Below are 22,940 nucleotides of genomic sequence, written 5' to 3'. Positions count from 1 at the left end.
TGTTCCTCTTGTAGAAAAGCTGTTGGGATCCAGGTGCAAATCCGCATCTTTCTCCCTGATCGAGATGACACACCCCACATACAAAGGAAAATCAGGGACACAACTGCTTTGCAGCCTTCTATTCAAGCTATTCATGGGGGTGAATATTGGACCCCATGCACTTTGGTTGAGGGCAGTGAGACATCCCAGAGGTCCCTTGCTGCGCCAGCTAGCAAAGCTGCACAGGCTGCCCAAGGCCAAGCCCAAACTCAGGCCATTTTATCCCCAGAAGAGCATACAAGTCATGGCTCCGCTTACTGCAGTTGCTTCAGGTCTTCCGTCCTCTCCCAAAGGCTGCTCACCTCCCAGCAGCAACAGTACCGTCACAGGCAAGGAGAGCTGATGGGAACAGATTCCACGCTAGTTTTGGATTCCTTGGCCTTGAGGAAAAGCATCAGGCAACTACAAAACGCTAGTACAGAAAACCCCTCCAATAGCTCGAGCTAATTGTTTTCTCTTGCAGTCCAGCGAGGTAGATAGCATCAATGCCTGAAGCGCTGCCCGGCTGGGAGTTCAGATTTAAGAGTTCTTTTGCAATAACATTAATTATTCCCTCTACCTGCCATAGCATCCATCCATATCTATGGATGACACATCGCATTTCTATTCGCGCCAAAGCCATATACTTCCCCTCCCTCTCCAAGTCAGCCAGCCCAGCTGAGAGGCACATGTAATGAATCAAAGTGATATGTAACAGCTGTAGTAATTTTTTCCTGTCTTTTATGTTCTGCTTTTTAAAGTCTGCTCATCTGCTTTGCACTGTTACAGATTTTATTTTAACTATGCTCTAGTGAAAACACACACACGCACAAATGAGTGATTGCTTAGAAAGTGAACTTGGAGCATCCCCTCAAATAAAAAAAATATGTAAAACGTCAGATTTTATGCACAGAGAAGTATGCAATAAGCAAAAAAATAGCTGCTGGGAAAAATATTTAAGGAAATCACTTCATTGCGTTAGTGGTAGAAATGATTGCCTTTTGAAAGCATTATTACTAACAGATGTATATCTTCTGATGAAATGGAGGACATACTGTAATATTAAGAGGTCACCACACACTATATTATCTCTAGACAGACATAAACCCTTCAGATTATTGAAGATTACATGAGTTAATCTTTTAGCACATGAATTCTTAAGAGACTGGCTCCCCGGGCTTTGGTGCTAATTCTTAACAGTTCAGGAAAGTGTTCTCCTTTTCTAAAGACGCTCGGTAGTCAGGGTTTACAGCATTTTTTTTTCCAGCTCACTGTGGTTGTATCAAAAGCTCTACCAGAGCTTTCACCCCCCTCCCTAGGGCTCCAAGGAACTTTTCATTAAAAAAAAATAAAAATAATAAAATCCAGGCTGAAATTGCCTTATCGAAAATGACAATAATCCAGGAGAATAAAGTTGCAAAACAGAGACTTGCCATAATTGAGAATTAAAGCAAATTAGCATAAATGCACATCCCTGGTTTTACCCTGCAAGGTGGTGACCCCTCCAGTTTCTGTGACCAGTGATAATCAGGGACATAAAGCAAGAACACATCGAGCAAAGCACATTACTCGTTGTGCCTTACCAAGGCAAGCCAAGCAAGACCTACCTCCAAATAATACAAAAAAAAAATCCCATCATTTACTGTCTTAGACCCACTTTGCTCGTTCAGCCAGAGACTTGCTGTTGGCTCAGCCAGACGGGTTCTAAGCAGAGTTTTAGTTCAAAGCCCTCCCTGAAAGCACGTTACCTTTACAAAAAAAGCCGCTGCCCTTGCTGCTTCTTCTCAGGGGCTAGCTCCTACTGGAAAATCATCTCCTCACCGGCCGCTTTCTGCAAGCACCCAACTCTTCCTCCTTTGCTGATAAGGGTTCTGTGGAGGGGAGGATGTAAGGAAAAACCCTGCTCAGGATCACCTGTGCTTAAATGCTCTTCTTTTCCAGAAATCGGCAGTCTATCTCTAAGAGACATCAGTCACCTCTTCCTGCAAGGCTTCGCTGTTGTCTTTCCTTTTAATAACTAATTTTAGTTCCTGTGAGTTTAGGATTATTTTGGGGAAGCATGATGCTAAAGTTCATCTCTTGTTGATGAACCAGTCCCTTTGCTTTCATATAACTAAAAAATACCACAATGGAGGTCACAGAGAAAGCTGAAAATCGATGTGGAGGCCTCCTAAAGGCTAAAATGAAAACGAAGGTGACCAAAACGAACAGCCAACTTTTTATTGCTTGGAAAAGGTGTTGTATTTCCCAGCTGGCCAGGTCAAATAAACCAAAGCTGAGACTGAGCGTTGTTCTAACACGCTGTGATGTCCAGGTTTATCTCGTGGTGCCCCAAAGGCTGACTCAGCCATTTGGTTTTGCCAGGATGGAGGTACATGAAATACAGCCGGTGGCTTCTCTGCCGCGAGGCTCCGGGGCTGAACCGTAACCTAAAGGGACTAACGGAGGTGGGCTCAGCCCCAGCTCTCCCACAGGCTCCTTGTTTGAACATGGGCAGGGCAGTTCTTCAAGGCGTTTCAAGCCAAAGCAGCCCTAAAAATGTAGGTGTAGATCCACCGTTGAGTTTCGGTCTACGTTCAGTGTAAAGCCCAGTTGCCCACCACTGCGAGAAAGTCACGGGAGTGTTGTGAGGAGCTTCGTAGCACCGGGGGGATTTGCTTTTCCCTTCTGCTGTGTTTTATGGCTGTAAACAGCCCCGTAAGTCTCTTTGCAGCTGCAGAGAGACTTTGGTTAAAACCAAAAAAACCCCAAATGTTTGCTTCAGTCCTGTCATTTCTTAGCTGGCAAGACATTCATTTTCACCGGTTTATCTTGATGCTCGATTTACCCCCAGCTGCTGCGAATGCGGAGGGATAGGATGCCAGCAGCTAATAAACAGGATGATAACATAACCCCCTGCATTTCAGAAAAGAAATACTAGCACTTTTACGGCGTACATTATTTTAACAAGCTGTTTTTCCATAGCGTGCGTTTTATTTCACATTTTTCATTCATAGCTAGCAGCGTTATTACTCCCAATGGATGTTGCAAGGCAAGCCCTCAAAAAACTTCCAGCTCTTCTGTAAACCTCTTCTGCCCAGAGCAGAGATGCTCTGGGGAGGGGTGGGGGGTTGGATGGGTGGTTGTCACAAGCTCAGTGCTTTTTGCAAACCTCAGCTCTGGGACCTGCAGACCTTTCTGCACGTGTGTGTGCTCAGGGGATGAAGGTCGTAGCGAAGGCCACGGCAAATCCTGCACCTATGGAGCAGCAGAGCCCAGCTTCCCCCTCCCCACCTGTCCTTTGGGTGAAACTAGGTTTTCTGGGGGCAAGCTGTAAATCAGGACGACGTGGTCCAGCAGAGCACGTTGGCTCCCACTTGGAGGCACTGGGAGGTTTGGCTTGGACTCCAATAGCCGGGGGGGATGGATGAGTGCCAGCTAACAAGGATGATATTTTTTAGTGTTTTTATGAATTATATCAATACCTCCGGGCTGCAGCAGCTGTGTCTATAAATGGAGGAGCTGCCAATAAGAGGGAAGACTTATGTCTTAATTAATGCTGCGGGCTAGCTGCTGGCTCTGGGTGCCTGTTCAACGTCTCTCGACCTGGCGCTATTATTGTTCTTACGCACAAATTCTGGGGGGAAAGGCAGGGGGTAGCTTTTGCCTGACTCATGCTTTGTGGCATTCATAAATGCCGTGTGGAGCACCTGGAAGAGCAAACGCTACAAACCCCTTCTCCCACAGAGGGCCAGACCCCAACCCGGCTTCGACACACAGGGAGCCAGTGGGAAGCGTCAGGATTGTGGCAGGTTTCAGGAAACGAGGTGGATGTTGTCCCTGCCTTTCCACTAAGCTCCATCTCTGATAGCCCTGAGGAATGTCTCTTCAGTGGAAGAGGGATCAGCTGTTCAGATGTTTATTCATGAATTTTCTCTAATTCCTGGCACCTGGTTCTCTTTCCAGCTGTGCCAGCGATGGCCATCTGTGTAACTACCATGGTTTTCCTTAAAGAGGGGTTAGTCTTCCCCCTAGCCCTCTTAGGCCTTTGTATTGGTCACAACTCTCTGGACTGATGGAGTTGGCAAGGATAGTCATGAGAAAATTGATTTTTATTTATTTATTTTAAACAATGACCCAGTTAATAGCTTGATTTATTTGAATCACTTTTGGCTTATTTGAGTAATTGAGCTCCTTTTGAGGAATGAAAAGTATTCAATCACTGTATTCTCTTTTGAGAGGATATTTTCTTGGTTAAGCAAGTCCTGCTGGTTTCTGCTCTGTAGGCTTGGAAATGAAGATGAAATAATAAATTGGCCATCTCTATGACAACAGATACATAGCTTTCCTGAAGGAGACATTGTTTTAGAAGACTTGCCAGGTGGATCACAGATAAGAAACTTCCATAAATTATATTTTTGGCTCCAGCACATAAAATATTATTCTTGGTGCCTTTCCAGAATGTGATCAGTGAGCGCAGGCTGTTCCACTGCCAGGGCTGTGAGCTTGGGGGAGTCCAAGGGCTTCTTGCTATACAGCCAGATCACGTGGTCTGGAGTAATTAAATTTCCATTTGTATATTTGGGACAGCCGAAAAGGTGAGCTGAGGCAAAAAGGGGATGTTAAGGGAAATTCTTATTCTGGTGTTTGTTTACAAAAAAAAAAAAAAAAAAAAAAAAAAGTGGGGGGCGACAGCAAGAGAGGATTTGTTGGCCCAGATGTTCATCCCTGGATGAAGAGGACAAGTAGGAGGCCATCATATATTTTAAGGATTGGTGGTAAAAACCTAGGCTGGCCATTTTCCTATGTATTAGATATTGTATTACCTGGAGCAGCATAGACAAGGAGAAAGATACCGAAGTCCACAGGGGTGATTAAATGCCAATTATGTAAGCGATGATTCCTCTTCCATAGAAATGCTTGCTATGAAGTAGACTGTCTGGCATTAAAATATTTTATTCCTGCCGAAGTGCCGCAAAAGCATTGCAAAACCACATGGTTTGGCTTTTCTATCTTGTGCCTCATCCGTGCTTGGCCAGTGCTGACGCTGTTTCTCACTCACTCTGTTTTTCTCCCTTAGATCTCACGTTGGGTGCTTTGAAAACAAAGAGAATAAAAGGAAAACACAGATAAAAGACCAAAATGAGGAAACACCGACATTTGCCCTTTGCGGCAATGTTTTGCCTCCTACTCTCAGGCTTTTGCTCGGTTCGTGCCCAGCAGCAAGCAGGTAAGACCGGACTGCTTCACCTGACTTCATGCCTGTACAAAAGTGCCGCTAGTTTGCAAAAACCGTTTGGTTTTTAACGTGCATGTTGATGGTACGTTGTGGTTTACCTTCTGCCCCTCAGCTCCCACTCAGCTGAGGGTCCTTTCAGACCCAGACCTTAGCCAACGCGCGCGGTGCCTTCCCGAGCATGTTGCTGGTCGGTGATGTGCCTTTAAGGATGCTCTCTGGGGGCACAGGGGTGCGGGATATGCACCTAGGGTGGCCCCAAGCGGCTTTTCTCTGGGGCAGAGTTCTTTTGCCCTCCTTGCATGCGTAGGAGGGGATTTTTGCAGTGAGAAGAGCGTTGCCACCGACCTGCAGAAAAGCTGTTTGGCTTTTTTAAGAGGAGATGCTGGTGCCTTTGGGAATGGAGCTGGTGTCATGATGGGGAGGGGGGGTTGTTAGCAGCAGGAAAAATATGGAAAACTTACGCCAGCATCCAGGCTGTTTAAACCGAGCGGCCTTTCCTTCTTCGAGCACCACCGCGGAGCAAGCGAAGCCCTGAGTCAGCAAAAAAAAAAAAAAGGTGCAGGAGACCATGGGCAGCTAGAAGCTGCGCAAGCCTAAATTCACGCGTGAAGTTGCAGGCGCCTTTGTCTGGCTCAGGGCTGGTGTCCAAACCCCTGCGGCGAGGGTCCGGGAGGGGGGAGAAGCATCTCACCGCCCCTTCCCCGCGAAGGGTGGGTCGCATGCTGTCCCCTCCTGTCCCCCAGCGCCTGGGGGCGGTGTCAGGGCGCTGATGGCTGCCTGTTTTTTCTCGAGCGCTTCTAGTTTTGCTGCGGGCGACAAAGGGGAAGCTTCACTTTCACCATGTGAGAGAGGCCGTCGGTTGTTCGGGTGAGGAGGAGGAGGAGGAGGCATGCTTGCGCTGACCGATAGAAAATCCTAAACCCCCATCTGTTTTTTTAAAGCTGTCAAAACCGTTGCTGTGGCTGATATAATATTTCTAGTGGATTCCTCTTGGAGCATTGGGAAGGAACATTTCCAACTCGTTCGAGAGTTTCTGTATGATGTTATAAAAGCTTTAGATGTGGGAGGAAATGATTTTCGCTTTGCCCTGGTCCAGTTCAGCGGAAACCCCCACACAGAGTTCCAGTTAAATACCTACCCCTCTACCCGAGACGTCCTGTCCCATATTGCCAACATGCCTTACATGGGGGGAGGCACCAAGACTGGAAAAGGATTAGAGTACCTAATCGAGAATCATCTCACTAAAGCTGCTGGAAGCAGAGCCAGTGAAGGCGTCCCCCAGGTTATTATAGTGTTAACGGACGGACGATCCCAGGATGATGTGGCTCTGCCATCATCTGTCCTTAAATCGGCCCGTGTAAACATGTTTGCGGTCGGCGTGCAGGACGCAGTGGAAGGGGAGTTAAAGGAAATAGCGAGCGAACCCTTCGATAAGCACCTTTTCAACCTAGAGAATTTTACCGCTCTCCACGGCATAGTTGGAGACTTAGTGGCAAGTGTCCGTTCATCCATGACTCCAGAAAAGGCTGGGGCCAAAGGACTGGTTAAAGACATCACAGGTAATGGCTGACTGCTGATGGCTCCCATCAGCATGGTATCTGCTGGTGTTGCGCTGTTTAAAGCCTTTGTAGGGGCAAGACTGAGATGGATGTTCAGAGGTTTAAAAACAAAGGTTTGAAGCCTGCGGCCCCGTGTTTGTAGCTATCGGGGTGCCGGTGTTTGCAGACTGAGCCAGCATCCCTGCCAGGAGGTAGCGCAGGAGCCCTTGGATGGGCAGCGGCCCGTTGTGGCCATCCTTTCCCGCACATGGCATGGAAATGCAAATGTAAGGAGCTCTGCAGAGTTATTAAATCATCCCAGCCTATGCACTCCCAAGGCAGGGAAATGGGGGATGAACACACCAGCCACGAAGGTGACTCTTTGAGGCCCCAACCAAAAACCCTCTGGAGACCAAGAAAGTGACTGCTGGCTGTGGGAACACCACGTGGGAAGTCCCCTTACAGCTAGCGGGGCAAATAGGCAATGTGCTACTCCAGAAAGTCACATTCTTGGCTGAAGACAGCAAAAGCAGTTCAGGGGAGAACTTCTTTGCTGAAACCCCATCCCTGAGCCGGCCCTTAGCCTCTCCTTATCCACTCGGAGAAAGCATATGTGGTTGGAAAGTCCCTTTTGCAATGCCACTCAAACGCCCTCTTTACAAGTCGATGGTTTCCACCTGCTGGAGCACTGGACCCTCCCCGTAACTGAAACCTCTCTGCAACCCACTGCAAGCCGGGGCCCCAATTTGCCTGGAGGAAAAAAAAACCAAAACCAAACAAAAAAAACCAACAACGGTCTTCCTCCATCCCTTCTCTGTTTATCAAATTTCAGCATGGAAAGGGCCTTCTGAGCAGCTTTGTGTTTCAAAACAGAAGTCCCAGAGATCAAACCTTTCTTTTTATTCCCGAGACTCCATCTGAAGGTCAATAGCTTGTGGGGTGATGTAAGGCAACAGCAGTGTAATGAGGCAGTGTAACATTAATTCCCCTGTGTTGTCTTGCCTGATTAACCCTCACGCCAGCCCCACTGGGTGCTCTCCGTCACTGCATGTCACCAATCAACACCAAAAGGCTGTGCTCACGTGTGTTTTTATTGTGCAAAGTGCTCAACAGGGCAAATAGCCAGATCACGCGAAAGCCACAGGGAAGAAAAGCAGCTGCCCCATGACATAAAGTTTGCCAATCCCGAGAAAATCCTGTCAATATATGTGGAAAAGGAATGTTTTACCCAACCTGCTGACAGCACTGCAGTGGCTGCTCAGCATCTTTGCCACAAAGGACAAGTTTTCGACGGGCTTCCCTGTTGAAATCAATAGGGGAATTGGTCTTTGGTGGCTGGGTGTCATCCTCTAGGGCACGCCAGCAGGTAACCCCTTAGTACATTAACATCTGGAGCCACAGACATTTCTTTAAAAGCTTTAAAGGCAAATTCCTGCTTCACGTATATCACACAATTTCTACTCAAAGATATTTTTTGCTTCCGCCCCTATCACACAAATTTAAGCTAATCCTACTATTGTAGCTTTGCTCCTGCGTGACTTGCATGGGCAATCTACAGAGTATCATTAAAGATGGGAAAAGATGTTATGGGTCCTAAACTTTGGAGGACAATAGCGTGCAAAGCATGATACAAATACCTGTTTACATAAGAATTTAAGAAGACATTTATTCAGCTGATCACTCCATGTAGCATTAAAATGTATAAAAATGCTGTGGATGTTATGCTGGAAATGAGCCCTAATATGAAACAAGAAACGTTAAAAACCGAAGGTCCCCCAGTACTTCCAGCATAGAGTACCAAAACTGTTGGTCTGTGGCAGTCCCCAGAGCTGACTAGTGTAAGTATGAAAGTCAGCCCCAAGTTTGCCCTGATGTATTTGTTGAATCTTAGCTGTCTGTCTCACCTGGCCCTCCTCGCTTAGTTGTGTAACAAGCATGCTTTTATTTGTTCTCCAGCACCAGCTTGTTCCATAAATGTGCACTGAAGTACAAGGTTTTTTTTTACAGTGATGACAAATTATCCAACGCATCTGCTTCGTATCTGTTTTCTCTCCTGCGGGAGCGACCCGCGCTGCCGTGATGACACCCGTTGGTGTCTGAAACTTTGCTCCTCAAAGAGATGTCCAGGGTATCTAAAGCAGCACTGGGTACAACCGCTTTGAGATTTCCCTTTCGTTTATATGATGAAGTAGACCGTGTACATCCCAACTGAAAACAGCGCAGTAAAGACAGCCCTAAGCACCCCTAAATTTCAGCTCAATGATGGAAAAATAAATCCTGGAGCCCTTTGCAATTCTGAGCCACAGTGATGTTCTTCAAGCCAACGTTGGCTATTGAGTTGGCCCAGGGAAGCGACGATGCCCTGGAAACCTTCTCCTTTGTCACTGGATTTGTGGCATTTATTTGAATTTCTTGGTGGCATTGCAATGTACGAAAACATTTACTAGAAAAACAACTAAACAAAACAGGCCAAAAAAAAAAAAAAAAAAAAAAAAAAGATTGACACCGCTGCTTAATAGCAAAGAGTGCAGGTTTATTCCTGGCCATGCTAAACCACATGCCAGTTTTGCTACTGGTTCCACTTTCGGCTTTCAAAAGTTGAGAGCTGCGTGTGACTTCCAAACGCTGCTTGTCATTCATTTGCAAATAGTCTGAAATTTGATTTCTTGGCAAGATTGGAGAGTAATAGCATGGAAACATCTGAGCATGCTTTGGGGGTCTTCTTCCTCCCCCTTTTTGCATGCGTACGGCTCTTGGGGATGTTGATGGTAAAATCAGTTGAGCAAAAGAGTAAGAGCAGACACCAAGGAATTTTGGTCTGCTTCGGTAAGTCTCACAGCATAAAATGCTTCCCCCTCAACAACCATGTTCATGCCATATAAAAGTTTTGTTTTGTGTGGGTATATTCTCAGCAGATGCTTGTGATCATACGGGTATGGTCATAACAAAAAGAGTTGGATAATTGTGTCATGACTGATTTCATCGCCCTGTTTTAACCTGATTCTGCATTCCTTGATTGAATATCCCAAGTCCATATGAAAAATACAGACTGGACACCTCTATCGATAATAGATGCACCTTTGTGCAAAATAATTCAAGCAAGACAAATTTTGCGCGGCATGGGTTGGCAATTGCGTGGTCAGCTTGCTGGACAAATGCCATCATGTGTATGCTGGCAGCTGGTAAAAGCGTTACAGTGCAAGTATAATACCTAAAACCCTTTCAATTGTTTCTAACAAGTGCATTTCAAATAATAATCCTTCATGGTGGGAGAAGCCAATATATTCAGCCGCTGTTTTTAACCAGGAAAAGAACAGAATTACAACAGAGAGGCTGAAACTTTCCAGTGGCCTTTCTCCCTTCCCCCCTCCAAAAAAAAAAAAAAAAAAGAAAGTCTGCAATGAGGAAAACCTCCTACGAATATTACTGTCCTCACCCGCTGTCTTCAGGATGAATTACCACCAAAACCTACCTTTTCCTTTCGGCTCTGTCTAAATATTTGGACAGCGCTGGCCACTGATGGAATCGGTCTAGATTTCCCAAAATTGCATTTTGCCAAGTTTTCTCCTCGCGTGCCAATAGCGCTGACCGCTGGGTAACTTCAACCACCGGCTCGGGTTGCGTCCGCTTAAGCCGTCTCTTGGTGGGCGGCGGATGCTGGGATGGGGCTGGGAGCTCGTATTCAATCAGAATGCAGAACTAAGAGGCAAACATCACCTCCTCAGTGAACACGTGTTTTGTTTTCTCATTTTCGTGTTTCTTACTGGTTTTCCAAGAAACATGTCAGAACACTGTACAACCGCATGTAATCACTCATTTTAATGCTTTCACCTTTTGCATTTCTTTTTTTAAAGCTCAAGAGTCCGCTGACCTTATTTTCCTTATTGACGGATCAAACAACATCGGAAGTGTCAATTTTCAAGCCATACGTGATTTCCTTGTAAATTTGATTGAAAGCCTCAGAGTTGGAGCTCAGCAAATACACATTGGGGTGGTGCAGTATAGTGATCAACCCAGAACCGAGTTCGCTTTGAACAGCTACTCCACAAAAGCAGATGTTCTGGATGCCGTGAAGGCACTTAGTTTTCGCGGTGGCGAGGAAGCAAACACCGGTGCGGCACTGGAGTTTGTGGTGGAGAACCTCTTCACCCAGGCGGGAGGCAGCAGGATAGAGGAAGCAGTGCCTCAGATTTTAGTGCTGATAAGTGGTGGAGAGTCTAGTGATGATATCCGAGAGGGCGTGTTAGCGGTGAAGCAAGCTAGTATATTTTCATTTAGCATTGGGGTCCTGAATGCTGACAGCGCGGAGCTGCAGCAGATTGCTACTGATGGAAGCTTCGCCTTTACTGCCCTGGATATCCGTAACCTTGATGCTCTTCGAGAATTATTACTGCCCAACATTGTTGGAGTGGCCCAAAGACTCATTTTGTTAGAGGCCCCAACCATTGTGACTGAAGGTATGTATGCCTTTCTAGACTGTTGCATATCGATGAATGAACAAGCTTTTGCACGCTTTAACAACATATTTAATTATTTTTTTTTTTTATTTTTGCAATGCATCTCTCTGGTCTGGTTATGGAGAAACAATGGAAAAGACAAATCGTCCTGCGGCTAATGTGCAGAAATTCATTTGCCCAGTGGGTTATCTTTTGAAAACCGTGAGGTTTTATGTCAATAACTGGCATGACATGGGGTTTTAAAGGACACAAGCAGTGTTAAAAAGCTCATATAACACTTATTGGGCTATCTAAGCACCCCGGGGGTAAATACCGCAGCACTGTCCGTTCTGAAAACATTTATGTCACATAAGCTTCCATTATATCTCAGTTGAAAGCATCAAGGGAATGAAATTTGAACGGGGAAGATAACGGGGATGTTAAATGGATTCCAGTTTCACAGAACTGAAGTTATAAGCTTGCTAAAACAGTAAAAATTCCATACCTCATTGAAACAATGCACTATCCTTGGGAAAAGGGTGAAATTCCTGTGTTGTTGAGCTTAGAAGCAAAACAGCCCTTAGTTCTTCTGAAGTGAAATCCCTGCCTTGCTAACACTTATTCCCCTTCAATCTGTAAGCTGAGAAAGTTTACAGCTTTCCATGAGGGTATGGGAAATGAAAATGTAGGTGTCAATACTCCACTTAGGTCACTTCGTCCCTCTTAAGTCCCCGTTGACATCGTTTCTGGACTGGCATTAGCTTGGGTGCAGTAGAATAATGAATATCTGGATTTACGGAGCAAGGAGGTGATTAAGAGTTTCTCACCCTGTGGTTTTACGACGAAGTTGAATTTACTGACAGAGAGGCTTTATGAAAGAAACAATATGTTGTACTTCAGAGGCCCCTGAAAAGGACCAGGCTGGAGCTGCTGCACTTAATTACCAGGGCGCTTAATGCAAACAACACTTTTGGGATCTAAGTGCCAGTCTGGAGTTCTGTACATACCGTCCAACTCATGATGTATGTCGACATATAAAACTGCATTCTAGATATCTTTGCTGCTCTATGTCTAAATGTGATTGCTGTCCTGTGGCTCAAATCAAAGGGAGGAATTTGCCTAAAACATCGTTTTATGACCTTGCCTTGATTATTCCAGGAAAGAACATAAAGCATTTTTGCTTGTAGCATCCCACAAGAACCATATTTAGCTAACTAAGTTGAAGTGTGCGCACCAGGAGCCATGCAAGTCAATGGAAAACTTCCCTTTCTTTTTAACTCTGTGTTGAATGGCAAGATTAAAAGTGTTGGTACATTTGATTTCATCCGCACTTGCATATTTTTCACTTGAAATGCCTGCTCCTTTGTAGAAGGTACTACAACAGCACCAGCCTGTGCAATTACATATAGATGGATACGCTAAAGGGAGAAGTTGGCATTTTCAAAGAAGCTTTAGGGCATTTCCTTTGCCTAGTGTCCATGAAAATTGATTTTGACTGGTCTGCTTCATTCAAACCAGGGCAGCCTTGGAAGTCTGCAGCGTAAAGCACTGGTTTGGGACACATACCGCAGCCCAAAAGGGATGCCAAACCCATTGAGACGCCAAGTGTTCCTGTGAAATACTGAAGTCGCTTCACTTCACTTTAGGTCTCGGTTGTACGCTAGCCCTCCTGGAATGTGAATGGTTGTCTCGAAGCACCTTTCTGCCTCTCTTCTCCCCTCTCCTTTAGTTACTGGGGGAGCCTGGGTGATTAAATTAGATGAAGAGCTTCACCAAAGACAGCTGAGATGGCAACGAGGAAGGAACTATGCAGGGCTGGGTTTGATGCTGACACGCTCCGACATTCTCAGCTTCTAGAGTCAAAGATACAATGCTTTGATCCCAAATCCTTTCAAATTTCTGGGAGTGCAGCCATCAGCTTCACTGGGCTCTGGATCAGACCCTCTGAGATGTGTACAGCCTTCCTTAAATGCTTTTGCTTTAATTGTGTCCATTGAAATTAGCACCGTGGGGTGTTTCTTCCTGTGGGTTTTGGTTTCGGTTCTTGCATTCCTCTTCTCTAAGGAAATGTGCTGCAGGATTTGAGAGCTGCAAGAGGAATGAGGAGCAGAGGGAGCTCTTACTTCCTGGCCTCCCTCATCTCTGCAAAGCCCCTTTGATGTTTCCCGCAAACTTCTACATAAAGTCAAAAGTTTCCAGGGTCTCCATTTTTGAGTTTCTAGCTGCTGACGAACTAAGGAAGCACTTTGGATGTCTCTCCTCAGTGATATACAGCAAGGATTCCAGCCCTTGTTATTCCCTTTGGAAAGTTTCCTGTTTTCAGCCCGCTCCTCAGGGCAACTGGTGAGGGAAAAAAACCCAGCTGGGGGGATGAATGCTGGAAGTCTTACTGCTCTGGGGAGGGGAGAGTTTAAACAAATGCTTGTTTCTTTCTGGGTAGCTCTGTTTTGGTAGCCCGAGCAGTCAACTGCAAGCCACCAGCAGCTCACATGAGCCTGTGGCTCGGGGAGGGCACCATAGCATTCGCTTCGTGCAGGGGTCTCATAGTTTTGTGTCCAACAGCACCACGGCAGGCTATTTTAGGCATCAAATTTTGACAATCAGTCCTTACTCAAACAGCTTCCAGCAAGACTTTGTGAGAGGCTTTTGCAAAGGCTCGCACTTACCGTCGGAGGCAGTTCTCTTGGAGTCCCAGGGCAGAGGGGGCAGATGAGTCGCACATGTCATCTCCAGTTCTAAATCACTCCTTGGGGGACCCCAATCTCATGGCACTTGCCCGTAATGAGAAACCTGACAGAAACCGGCCTTTGGGAGCACTGTTTTCTGTGGCCAGCTGGTGTCCAGCCAAGGAGGACTGCAGCCAAAGCTTTGTTCTTTGTTCAAATCCAAAGTAAATAGCCTTCACGCAGAGGAGCCCTGATGGGTCAAGGGACTGCCCTTTTCCATCCAGGCAGGATAAGAGGCCGTTTTCCACCACTTGGCCCAAGGGGTGTGAGATCCCAACGGTGCTGTGTCTCCTCTTCCCCCAGGGTCATAGCAGTGAGCCTGGGAGGTGATGTACCTGCTGCCTTGAGTATTGACCCCACCTCAGGAGCCCTTAGATGGGTAGGCAATTTAAGGACACGCCAAGTCCAATGAAACACAATGATCCATAATGCTCCAGCATAACCTCGAAGCAACACAAGGTTTCCTTTTTCACTTCAATGGCATGAAACAGGGAGGTGATGATGAGAGTGGGATTATTTACAATATCGGCCGTGGCTTACTGTTTCAAAGAATACTTGTGGGTTGTCTAAAAGATGGCATGAAGGTTATCTCCCATGATGATCATGTAGAATGCTTTTATCATAATGGTATTGGTCTTGTTAATATTTACTGGTTTTCATGTACATTTGGTGTATTAAATGTGATGGCGCTTTGGTTCCAATGCTGCACAACAGGGTTCTTTCCCACTAACAATCTTCCTTCAAAATTAGCCAGGGAACTGGAAAGCTAATTATGTTCTTTCTGTGTCCTATGCCATCATCAATGACAAAGTTTCAGAGATTACAACCTAGGGGACCTGTTTTGTTAAAGATATGGCAAACAGAATATAATTCAGCTCTTCCATGACCGGGCTAGCTGTGACAAGAAAAATTATAACTTGTTTTTGTTAGATAAGGAATAACATGTAGGATGTGAAGACCTGAAGTCCAGGTATGTTGTGTAAGTGGAGACTGTTCTTTACTTGTGTCATTGCTCTTGGGAACGTAATCCTTCTGAGACCAAGCCACACTCTGGCATAATTCAGACGGCTCCACTGCAGGGAGAGGGAGCATCACCTGCTTCTTTTATCTCATGTGCCAGCTGAGAGCCAAGATCTCCCCTGACTGTTTGCCTGCCTTTCTTGTTTTGGCAAGAGATGTATATGCGTTTTAATATCAAGTTTTATAAACAATGCAATTTTCGCAGCACTCCTGTGTTTCAGGAAGGGGAAACATTCAACCCGATTTCTTATTAGTCCTCTGCTAGAACCTAAAAAATGATTCTGTTTTGAAAGAAAGACCCTTTTAATGGTGTTGAGAGTAACAATGCTTCAAACAAACAAGGTGTCCTAAATGTTGCTGAACTGTCGTAGAATTGATACACGGAGCATGGTGAAGGCTTTCACTAACATTTATGTTCATGTGTTACTTGCAGTTATTGAAGTGAACAAGAAGGATATAGTCTTCCTGATAGATGGCTCAACTGCTTTGGGGACTGCCCCCTTTAATGCAATTCGTGATTTTGTTGCCAAAATTGTCCAAAGGCTGGAGGTTGGACCCGACCTGATCCAAGTTGCAGTGGCGCAGTACGCAGATACCGTGAAGCCAGAGTTTTATTTTAACACCCACCAGAGCAGAAAGGATGTGATGGCTAACGTGAAGAAAATGAAGCTCATGGGTGGTACAGCACTCAACACTGGCTCAGCACTGGACTTTGTGAGGAACAACTTCTTCACCAGTGCTGCTGGGTGCAGAATGGAGGAAGGGGTGCTCCCCATGCTGGTGCTCATCACTGGTGGTAAGTCCAGGGATGCTGTTGACCAAGCTGCGGCGGAGATGAAAAGGAACCGAATAGTGATCCTTGCCATTGGGTCGAGAAACGCTGATCTGGCAGAACTTCAAGAAATTGCCCATGAGCAAGATTTTGTGTTCAACCCAAATGACTTCCGTGTTCAGTTCATGCAAGCCATTCTTCCCCAAGTGCTGTCACCTATCCGGACACTCTCTGGAGGACTGATTGTCCAAGAACCACCATCAGGTAATTAAGTACCTTGTTCTAATTATGGAGATAGGGTTTATATGTTTGTCAACTCTTACTCTATGACGTGTAGAGATAAGGGGGAAAAAAAGCATCAAGCACATGTTTCAGCATAGCTAAATGTTGTCTCTGATTTGCAAAATGTGGATGAACAGATCAGTGAATTTGGTAGCGTGGATGTTGTTACAGGTTTGTCATTCCTTCCTGGAGTTTTTTCTCCCATTCCATGTTTGTCACCAAGATTTAAAGGCCTTGACGTGGAAGATGTGCTTCACTAGTTAGGTACTGAAATCTTTCAGTGGAGGCTTTTTCTCTCACTTAGGGTTTGCGTAACCTATGAACAGGACACACTGTGAATGTTATAATCTCTTCCCCGGTTTGAAAATCATCCATAGTGGATATTTGCTCAAGAAAGCTTAAAGGTTGCTTCTGAGTGTAAAGAAAATAAGCAAGTTTGTTCATGGAGATGTTCAGAGAAAGCTAGCCTGACACTGTTGGACTTTAAGAACATATTTAGAGTTTTCTTATTATTTACTCAGCTCAAGCCCTAAAAGGCGAGACTATTGCAATGTTGATTATAATTTAATTAGTTTGGAAGATGATCCAAAGCACTGTGAAGCCAGTGTATTCTTGTTACTTGGTCTTGCCATTGACATCAGTAGACTTTGGAAGCAATCCAGTTGCTGGAGTCATGTCTTCTGAGGCAGTTTCCCCTGCATTTCAAGAGGTGCTCTAGCTGCATAGAGATTTTATACCAAATTTCTCAGGATTTCTTCCCAATAGAGGTGCTTGAGGTTGAATTAGTGTTGCACTAGATCATATTTGAACCTTACGTTTCCTTCTCATGGCATACGAACGTTAGAAAAACAGGGCTTCTTCCAGCTCCCAGTAAGGTCAATAGTGAGGTTCCCATTGGCTTAAGCGGGTGTCAAACCATGTTCATGTTTTTCGCAGTTTCTCCAAGTGCAAAAGAAACTGAATTTATGGAAAAGATCCTTAAAGAATTAAAGCCTATGACTGATTTACATGAAGAACAGACATTTTAAAATCAGTTTGCCAGTACTTGTCCTTAATTAAGATGAATATCACGGGACTTATCATTTAATAAGCTTTTTTTCAGAATGTGTTTCCTGCTAATACAGTTTTGCATGGCTATACACCAAACTTGACATTTTTATTTTTGAATGTGAATTAAAAATGTTCCTGTACTTCCTTGTTCTTTAAAGCTCATTCATGCAGCTTCTCTTTTTTTCCAGTCCTTTTGCTCTACTGTACTCACAGCTCTTCACATACACAATAAGCAAGTAATCATATCCTAGTCCATAAAATGACCGTTATTAGTAACATAACTGATTTTGGCACTGGGCACTCTGTTACATTTCAACTAGGTATTGTCTCACCCTGGGCCCTGAATGGCACTTTTCTGGGAAAAATTAAAAATACAGAAAGTCAAGACAATGTGCAAAATCTGAGAGCAATGCCTGTACTCCAAAAATCCCTTTTCTCCCTTTTGGTTTTAATATCTCAGTATTTATATATTTTATATACAGGACAGCAAGCTTACAGGGATGAGGCAAGCTAGAGAGATGGATGAATATAGCCATATATCCATAGGTAAATTCTTTAAAGAGAAAGATACTGAACAGAATTAGCAATGGGCATAAATATATTCTTGAATAACTTGTTTGGAGGACGGCATCCAGGGGATGCGTTGGATAAGCCACTCATCAGTTCTCTGAGATCATATTAAAGTTTTGGCATTTGGGTCTGTCATCTACACATGACGTGTTTAGAGCAAAAAGTGCAGGGGGATGATGCTGTGGTGCCTTTGGGGTGATGTTGCAGAGCTGTGTCTCGAGGCTCAGATGCTGGGAGACAGCCTGGGAAGGGTTTAGCCTTAAAAAAAAGCATCAGAGAACTGGCTGATTACTACCAGAAGTGGGAAATTTCTCCCCGCTTCAGCAGCCCGCAAAATGTATGTCTGACATAAAAATGCATTTTTCTGCCTCAAATGCAAACGTCAAAAAGGCAGGCGTCTCAGGCAGCCGTTGCAGCCTCATCGGGACCAGCTTTTCTATGCCTATGAGTAAAAGCTGTTTTTAATACCCACTCAAAATACCAACCAAATTGGTCACTTGGCAGAAGTGTTTTTCCCATGCAAGTGGAGCCTAATGCTGTGCCGCGGGCCAGCCGATGCTGGCTGCACAGCCTGAAGGTAGCGCGACCGTGGAAGTCGCTGCAGGGCAGGACATGGTTCTCTACATCTGGGGATGTATGGGAGCATCCCCATGGAACGGGGGATTGCTTAACAAAGGGGTGATAGCCTTGGGTGTCAAACCACACTTTAGGTATTAGAAAGCAGAAACATTCCCTAAAGCTTTGTTGGAAAGCCCCGAGAAAATGCATGGTGACTTGATAGATACGCAGGGTGTCTGCGGGCGTTAACTCAGCATTGCTCCACCAAAATCAATGAGGCTGGCTTTTGCCAGATAACAACCTAGTCCTGAACATGCAACTCTGGCATTAGCAGCTGTTGAAAACATCTGCCATGAGAGAGACTGAGCCCTATTGATAAGCCTGATGTGTAAAAGACTTTTCAACAATACAAGTCAGAAACCCCCCTGCCCTTGCCAAATGTAGTCATTTCCAGCAAGGTCCTTGTTATTTCTGTGCTGATCACACTGTTCTGTCTCCCAGTCTCCCCCCTTCCTCCTAACAAGGTTTACATGTGTGTACAGTGTATGCTGTATGCACACATGAAAAAAAACATCTATTTTTGTTTTTCTGTGATGTCTCATGTTATTTTCTGTGCTCTACTGCAGTTCAAGTAACCAAAAGGGATATCATCTTTCTTTTGGATGGATCACTCAACGTCGGAAATGCCAACTTCCCCTATGTGCGTGACTTTGTTGCCACCCTAGTTAACTACCTTGATGTCGGCAGTGACAAAATCCGAGTTGGCTTAGTGCAATTTAGCGACACTCCTAAAACCGAGTTCTTTCTGTACTCGTACCAAACCAAATCAGACATAATTCAACGTATGGGGCAGCTGAGGCCCAAGGGGGGGTCAGTGCTGAACACTGGCTCTGCACTGAACTTTGTGCTTTCGAATCACTTCACGGAAGCTGGTGGGAGCAGAATAAATGAACAAGTGCCGCAGGTCCTAGTCCTGGTGATGGCAGGGAGGTCTGCCGATCCCTTCTTGCAAGTTTCCAATGAATTAGCTCGGGCCGGAGTGATGACTTTTGCTGTTGGAGTTAGGAGTGCGGATAAGGCAGAACTTGAACAGATTGCCTTTAATCCAAGAATGGTATATTTTATGGATGATTTCGGTGATCTGGCAGCTTTACCCCAGGAGTTAAATAAGCCTATAACAACATATGTTAGTGGAGGTGTGGAAGAGGTTCCACTCGCCCTGACAGGTAATATCTACCTTCCTTCATGTTGACTGCATTAAGTTAATCTTGTTTCTCTTGACTCTTTGTTCCCAACGTACACCTCCACATCTGTCAAAGGCCCTGAGTCATCAAAGCAGTAAGGGGTGTGCTTAACCTTAAATATGTGAGTTGACGCTGGAAGCTCTTGATTTTGTTGGTTAATTCTTTGCTAGCGCACCTTAAAGACAGCACGATTTTAAGTCCTTTGGCAGTTCAGGACCGAAGGAGGAGCCGAGTGAATCTGCGCCCACCAGTCACTTACTCGGGTGTTCCCTTTTGGTTGCCATAATGTCACAGCCTGTAAATGCATCGTCTGCAGTAGCTCAGGATATGGGAGCAAGGACTTTTTTCCACAGGGAGTGGTGTGGAAAGGTTAAAGTCGTGCCAAGAGCACAGAGGAGCAGAGGTCTAGCCAGGTAGAGGTGGCCAATTCCTTCCCCAGAAACACTCTGTCAAAAGTGCCGTATCAGGCACTCACAGAGGCTGAATTTGACTCGAGATATTCCAACTTGGCCTCTAACATTAAAGCCAAAAGCTGTTGGCAAGTTTAACCATTTTTAAACAGTTATTTTCTAACTAATTCTCTTACTGTGGCTAAGTGCGTATGGAGACATAAGAACAACCAGGATTGCTTAGTATGGAAAGGAGACCGTTACGATGAATACGAAAGATGTTAAGACATAAAATCATGAGATGGTTGGTTTTTCCTTGAGTATTCAATGAGATTAAAAGGGCGTTGAACAGAACCAGGTAACAGGATTTTTCTCCTCCCAGAGTCAAAACTCACCTGTGGATTTAGATGCCTCCTTGTGTCACAACTGGGAGAAGTACGTTAAGAAAATGCTTTGTGTATGTATGTATGAACTAATGTCTGTTCTTTACCTACTGAGCCTTTAAATAGGAGAAAGACCCCTCCACTGCTGTTGTACTTCACGCCTGAATTATCAGCAGATTGCTAGAATATAAGCATCACCGCTGTGATCTGAAACAGCAAATTTATGATATGAATTATACAATGCAATGCAATATATGATATGACTGTGTGGTGCCTGAATTAATTGAGACTTAGGAGAGAGGTGTCCTTGCTTCCTGTTCTTTCCCAGATAAATAAGTCAAAGGTACTTTTAGTCCTGTAGCCTTTGAATACTTTGGTAAATGAAAATCACTTGCTTTGCACATTGAAATCCACATAATTTGCAGAGAAGTTTCTAGGATGACATTTAAGAAGAAAAATGCCTTCATATCTTTTTTTTTTTTCCCCTCTCTTCATTTGTGAATTTATTCTAGAAAGCAAGAAAGATATTTTATTCCTGATTGATGGCTCAGCCAACCTCTTGGGTAGCTTTCCTGCTGTCCGGGACTTTGTACACAAAGTAATTTCTGACCTGAATGTGGGTCCCGATGCCACAAGAGTAGCTGTAGCTCAATTTAGTGACACCATCCAAGTGGAGTTTGACTTTGCTGAGCTCCCATCTAAGCAAGACATGCTTCTGAAAGTGAAAAGGATGAGGATAAAAACTGGGAAGCAACTGAACATCGGAGCTGCGCTAGATGAAACTATAAGGAGGCTGTTTGTGAAGGAAGCTGGAAGCAGGATCGAAGAAGGGGTTCCTCAGTTTCTGGTCCTCCTTGCTGCTGGGAGATCAACCGACGATGTGGAGCAACCGTCAGATGCTCTGAAGCAAGCTGGAGTCGTGACCTTTGCTATCAAAGCCAAAAATGCCGACCCTGGAGAGCTGGAAAGAATCGTTTACGCCCCACAATTCATTCTGGACGTCGACTCCCTCCCTCGGATTTCAGAGCTTCAGCCAAACATAGTCAACCTGTTGAAAACTATCCAGCTTCAGCCAACAGGTACAGGGACCCCCTGGATTTCCAGGAGGCTGAAAGACACCACTTACATGCCACCTTCAATTTGGTAACTGGGGCAATTTGGTCTCATGATGTTTCAAACGATTATGTAGAAACTGCTATTGTATTTGGATTTTCCTCTGGTCAGACCCTGATCCAGCAAAGCATTAAGGTCCAAACTGAATTTTGAAGGTGAATAAGGAAAAAGCCTTTTGTTTGGCTGCAAGATCTGCAGTAGGTGCTGTTACCAGTGTGTACAACATGGTGCAAACCTGAAATAAGAGAGTCATTGGAGCAGAGATCTTGCAAAAATTGATGTTCAATGCTGGGTAAGGGCTAGAAGAAGCAAATAAAGGCTTGTATTGATTTCTCTTTCCACCCTCCTTTTTCTGGAGGAGTGGTAGGGAGTAAGGAGCACTGCAGCACTCTGGATTAACTCCTGCTCCATTATTTTTTACGGGATATGACGGCAGTTTCTACTTTATGTACCTACTCACCAATAAATTAGATCCTCTTGAATCAGTTACCGTTACAAGCTCAGTAGATGAGTATGGATTACTTAAAGAATAATAAAAATACCCCAAACATTAAAAGAATCACACGGCCACAATTATGAATTGTGGTATTGGAACTTCCCCAACATATGTCCAGCTGTGTGAGTTCCCGAGGCAGCCCTAATTTGAGGATTAACCTCTCTCCCAACAGCAGGTGGGAACAAGGAAAAGCGTAATAATATCCACATCATCTCTCTGTAAATGTTCTGGGCAGATGGACTTAGAATCATAGAAACATAAAAATAAATAGGGCTGGAAGGGACCTCAGGGTGCCATCTGCTACGTACCCTTGTCCCCAATAGGATCTTCTTGTCCAGAACCAGCTGACATTGGTCTAGTCTGTTCTGAAAATCCTCTGGTGGAGGAGATTTCCCCAGCTTCCAAAATCAATGCGTTCAATTGCTTTTATCCTTATCTGTAGGTAGTTTCCCTCAGTGACAAACTTCTGCCTTCCTGGTGATAGTTTAAGTCTCTTACATCTCTTTTAACTCAAGGATACAGGTGTTAGCTCATTCCCATGTTTTGTGTGACAGCCTTCCCTTTACTTTAAGATTGCTGTGTACATCTTGTCTCGGTCCTCATGTCACCAGCTGTGTACCCAGCTCATTCACTCTTTTCTTGTAGGTCTTGCAGGTTTTCTACCTTTTCACCCTTGTCTCTCCAATGTCAATCTGTTCCAAATGACCGGAGATTAACGATGGTATCCACTGGTCACCTCTTACCCCATCCTTTCCATGTGGAGTCATTGCCTTTCCCATATTTGTGCAGCTTTTGCCGCAGCATAGAGTAGTGCAACTGGTGGTCTTGAATTGCATCCTCCATTTTCAAACCATTTCTGTCTTGTCAAGATCATTTTGAATCCCTTTGACCACCGAGTACTGTGAATAATGGAGCTAATTGCTCACAAATAGCTCCATCCACCTGTTTTTCCTAGTGTTCTTGGCTAAAAGAGAGCCACCTCAGAAGATTCCCATGTTTTTTTCTTCTATATCTGCTACCTAGACACCTTTGTTAGGGTTATCGTTCCCTGCTCCTGAATTTCAGAGGAAGTGGATGAAACTGGGATACACCAGGCGATGTCTGCTCTCTCTTCCTGCCTCTGTTGC

At 44.9% G+C, this 22,940-nt stretch overlaps 1 protein-coding gene across 13 annotated transcripts in view; it reads left to right on the top strand.

The window, feature by feature from the left end:
- The window catches only part of COL6A3 (collagen type VI alpha 3 chain), a 65,831-nt gene that overhangs the window by 4,703 nt on the left and 38,188 nt on the right, over window positions 1-22,940 (top strand). For 8 of the 13 annotated variants that reach the window (XM_074593542.1, XM_074593537.1, XM_074593540.1 and 5 more), the window contains exons 2-7: window positions 5,078-5,227; window positions 6,178-6,795; window positions 10,629-11,231; window positions 15,390-15,992; window positions 18,815-19,414; window positions 20,717-21,283. In XM_074593542.1, coding sequence (XP_074449643.1) covers window positions 5,140-5,227; window positions 6,178-6,795; window positions 10,629-11,231; window positions 15,390-15,992; window positions 18,815-19,414; window positions 20,717-21,283 — 3,079 coding nt within the window. In that variant the 5' untranslated portion in view covers window positions 5,078-5,139. The remainder of the gene's footprint in view (window positions 1-5,077; window positions 5,228-6,177; window positions 6,796-10,628; window positions 11,232-15,389; window positions 15,993-18,814; window positions 19,415-20,716; window positions 21,284-22,940) is intronic. The other 5 variants (XM_074593544.1, XM_074593543.1, XM_074593546.1 and 2 more) reach the window with 5 other exon arrangements.

The sequence above is a fragment of the Larus michahellis genome, chromosome 7 (genome assembly GCF_964199755.1).
Source record: "Larus michahellis chromosome 7, bLarMic1.1, whole genome shotgun sequence".
Classification (NCBI taxonomy): domain Eukaryota; kingdom Metazoa; phylum Chordata; class Aves; order Charadriiformes; family Laridae; genus Larus; species Larus michahellis.
The sequence above is the reverse complement of the archived record's forward strand: the minus strand, read 5'-3'. Positions and strand labels throughout refer to the sequence as shown.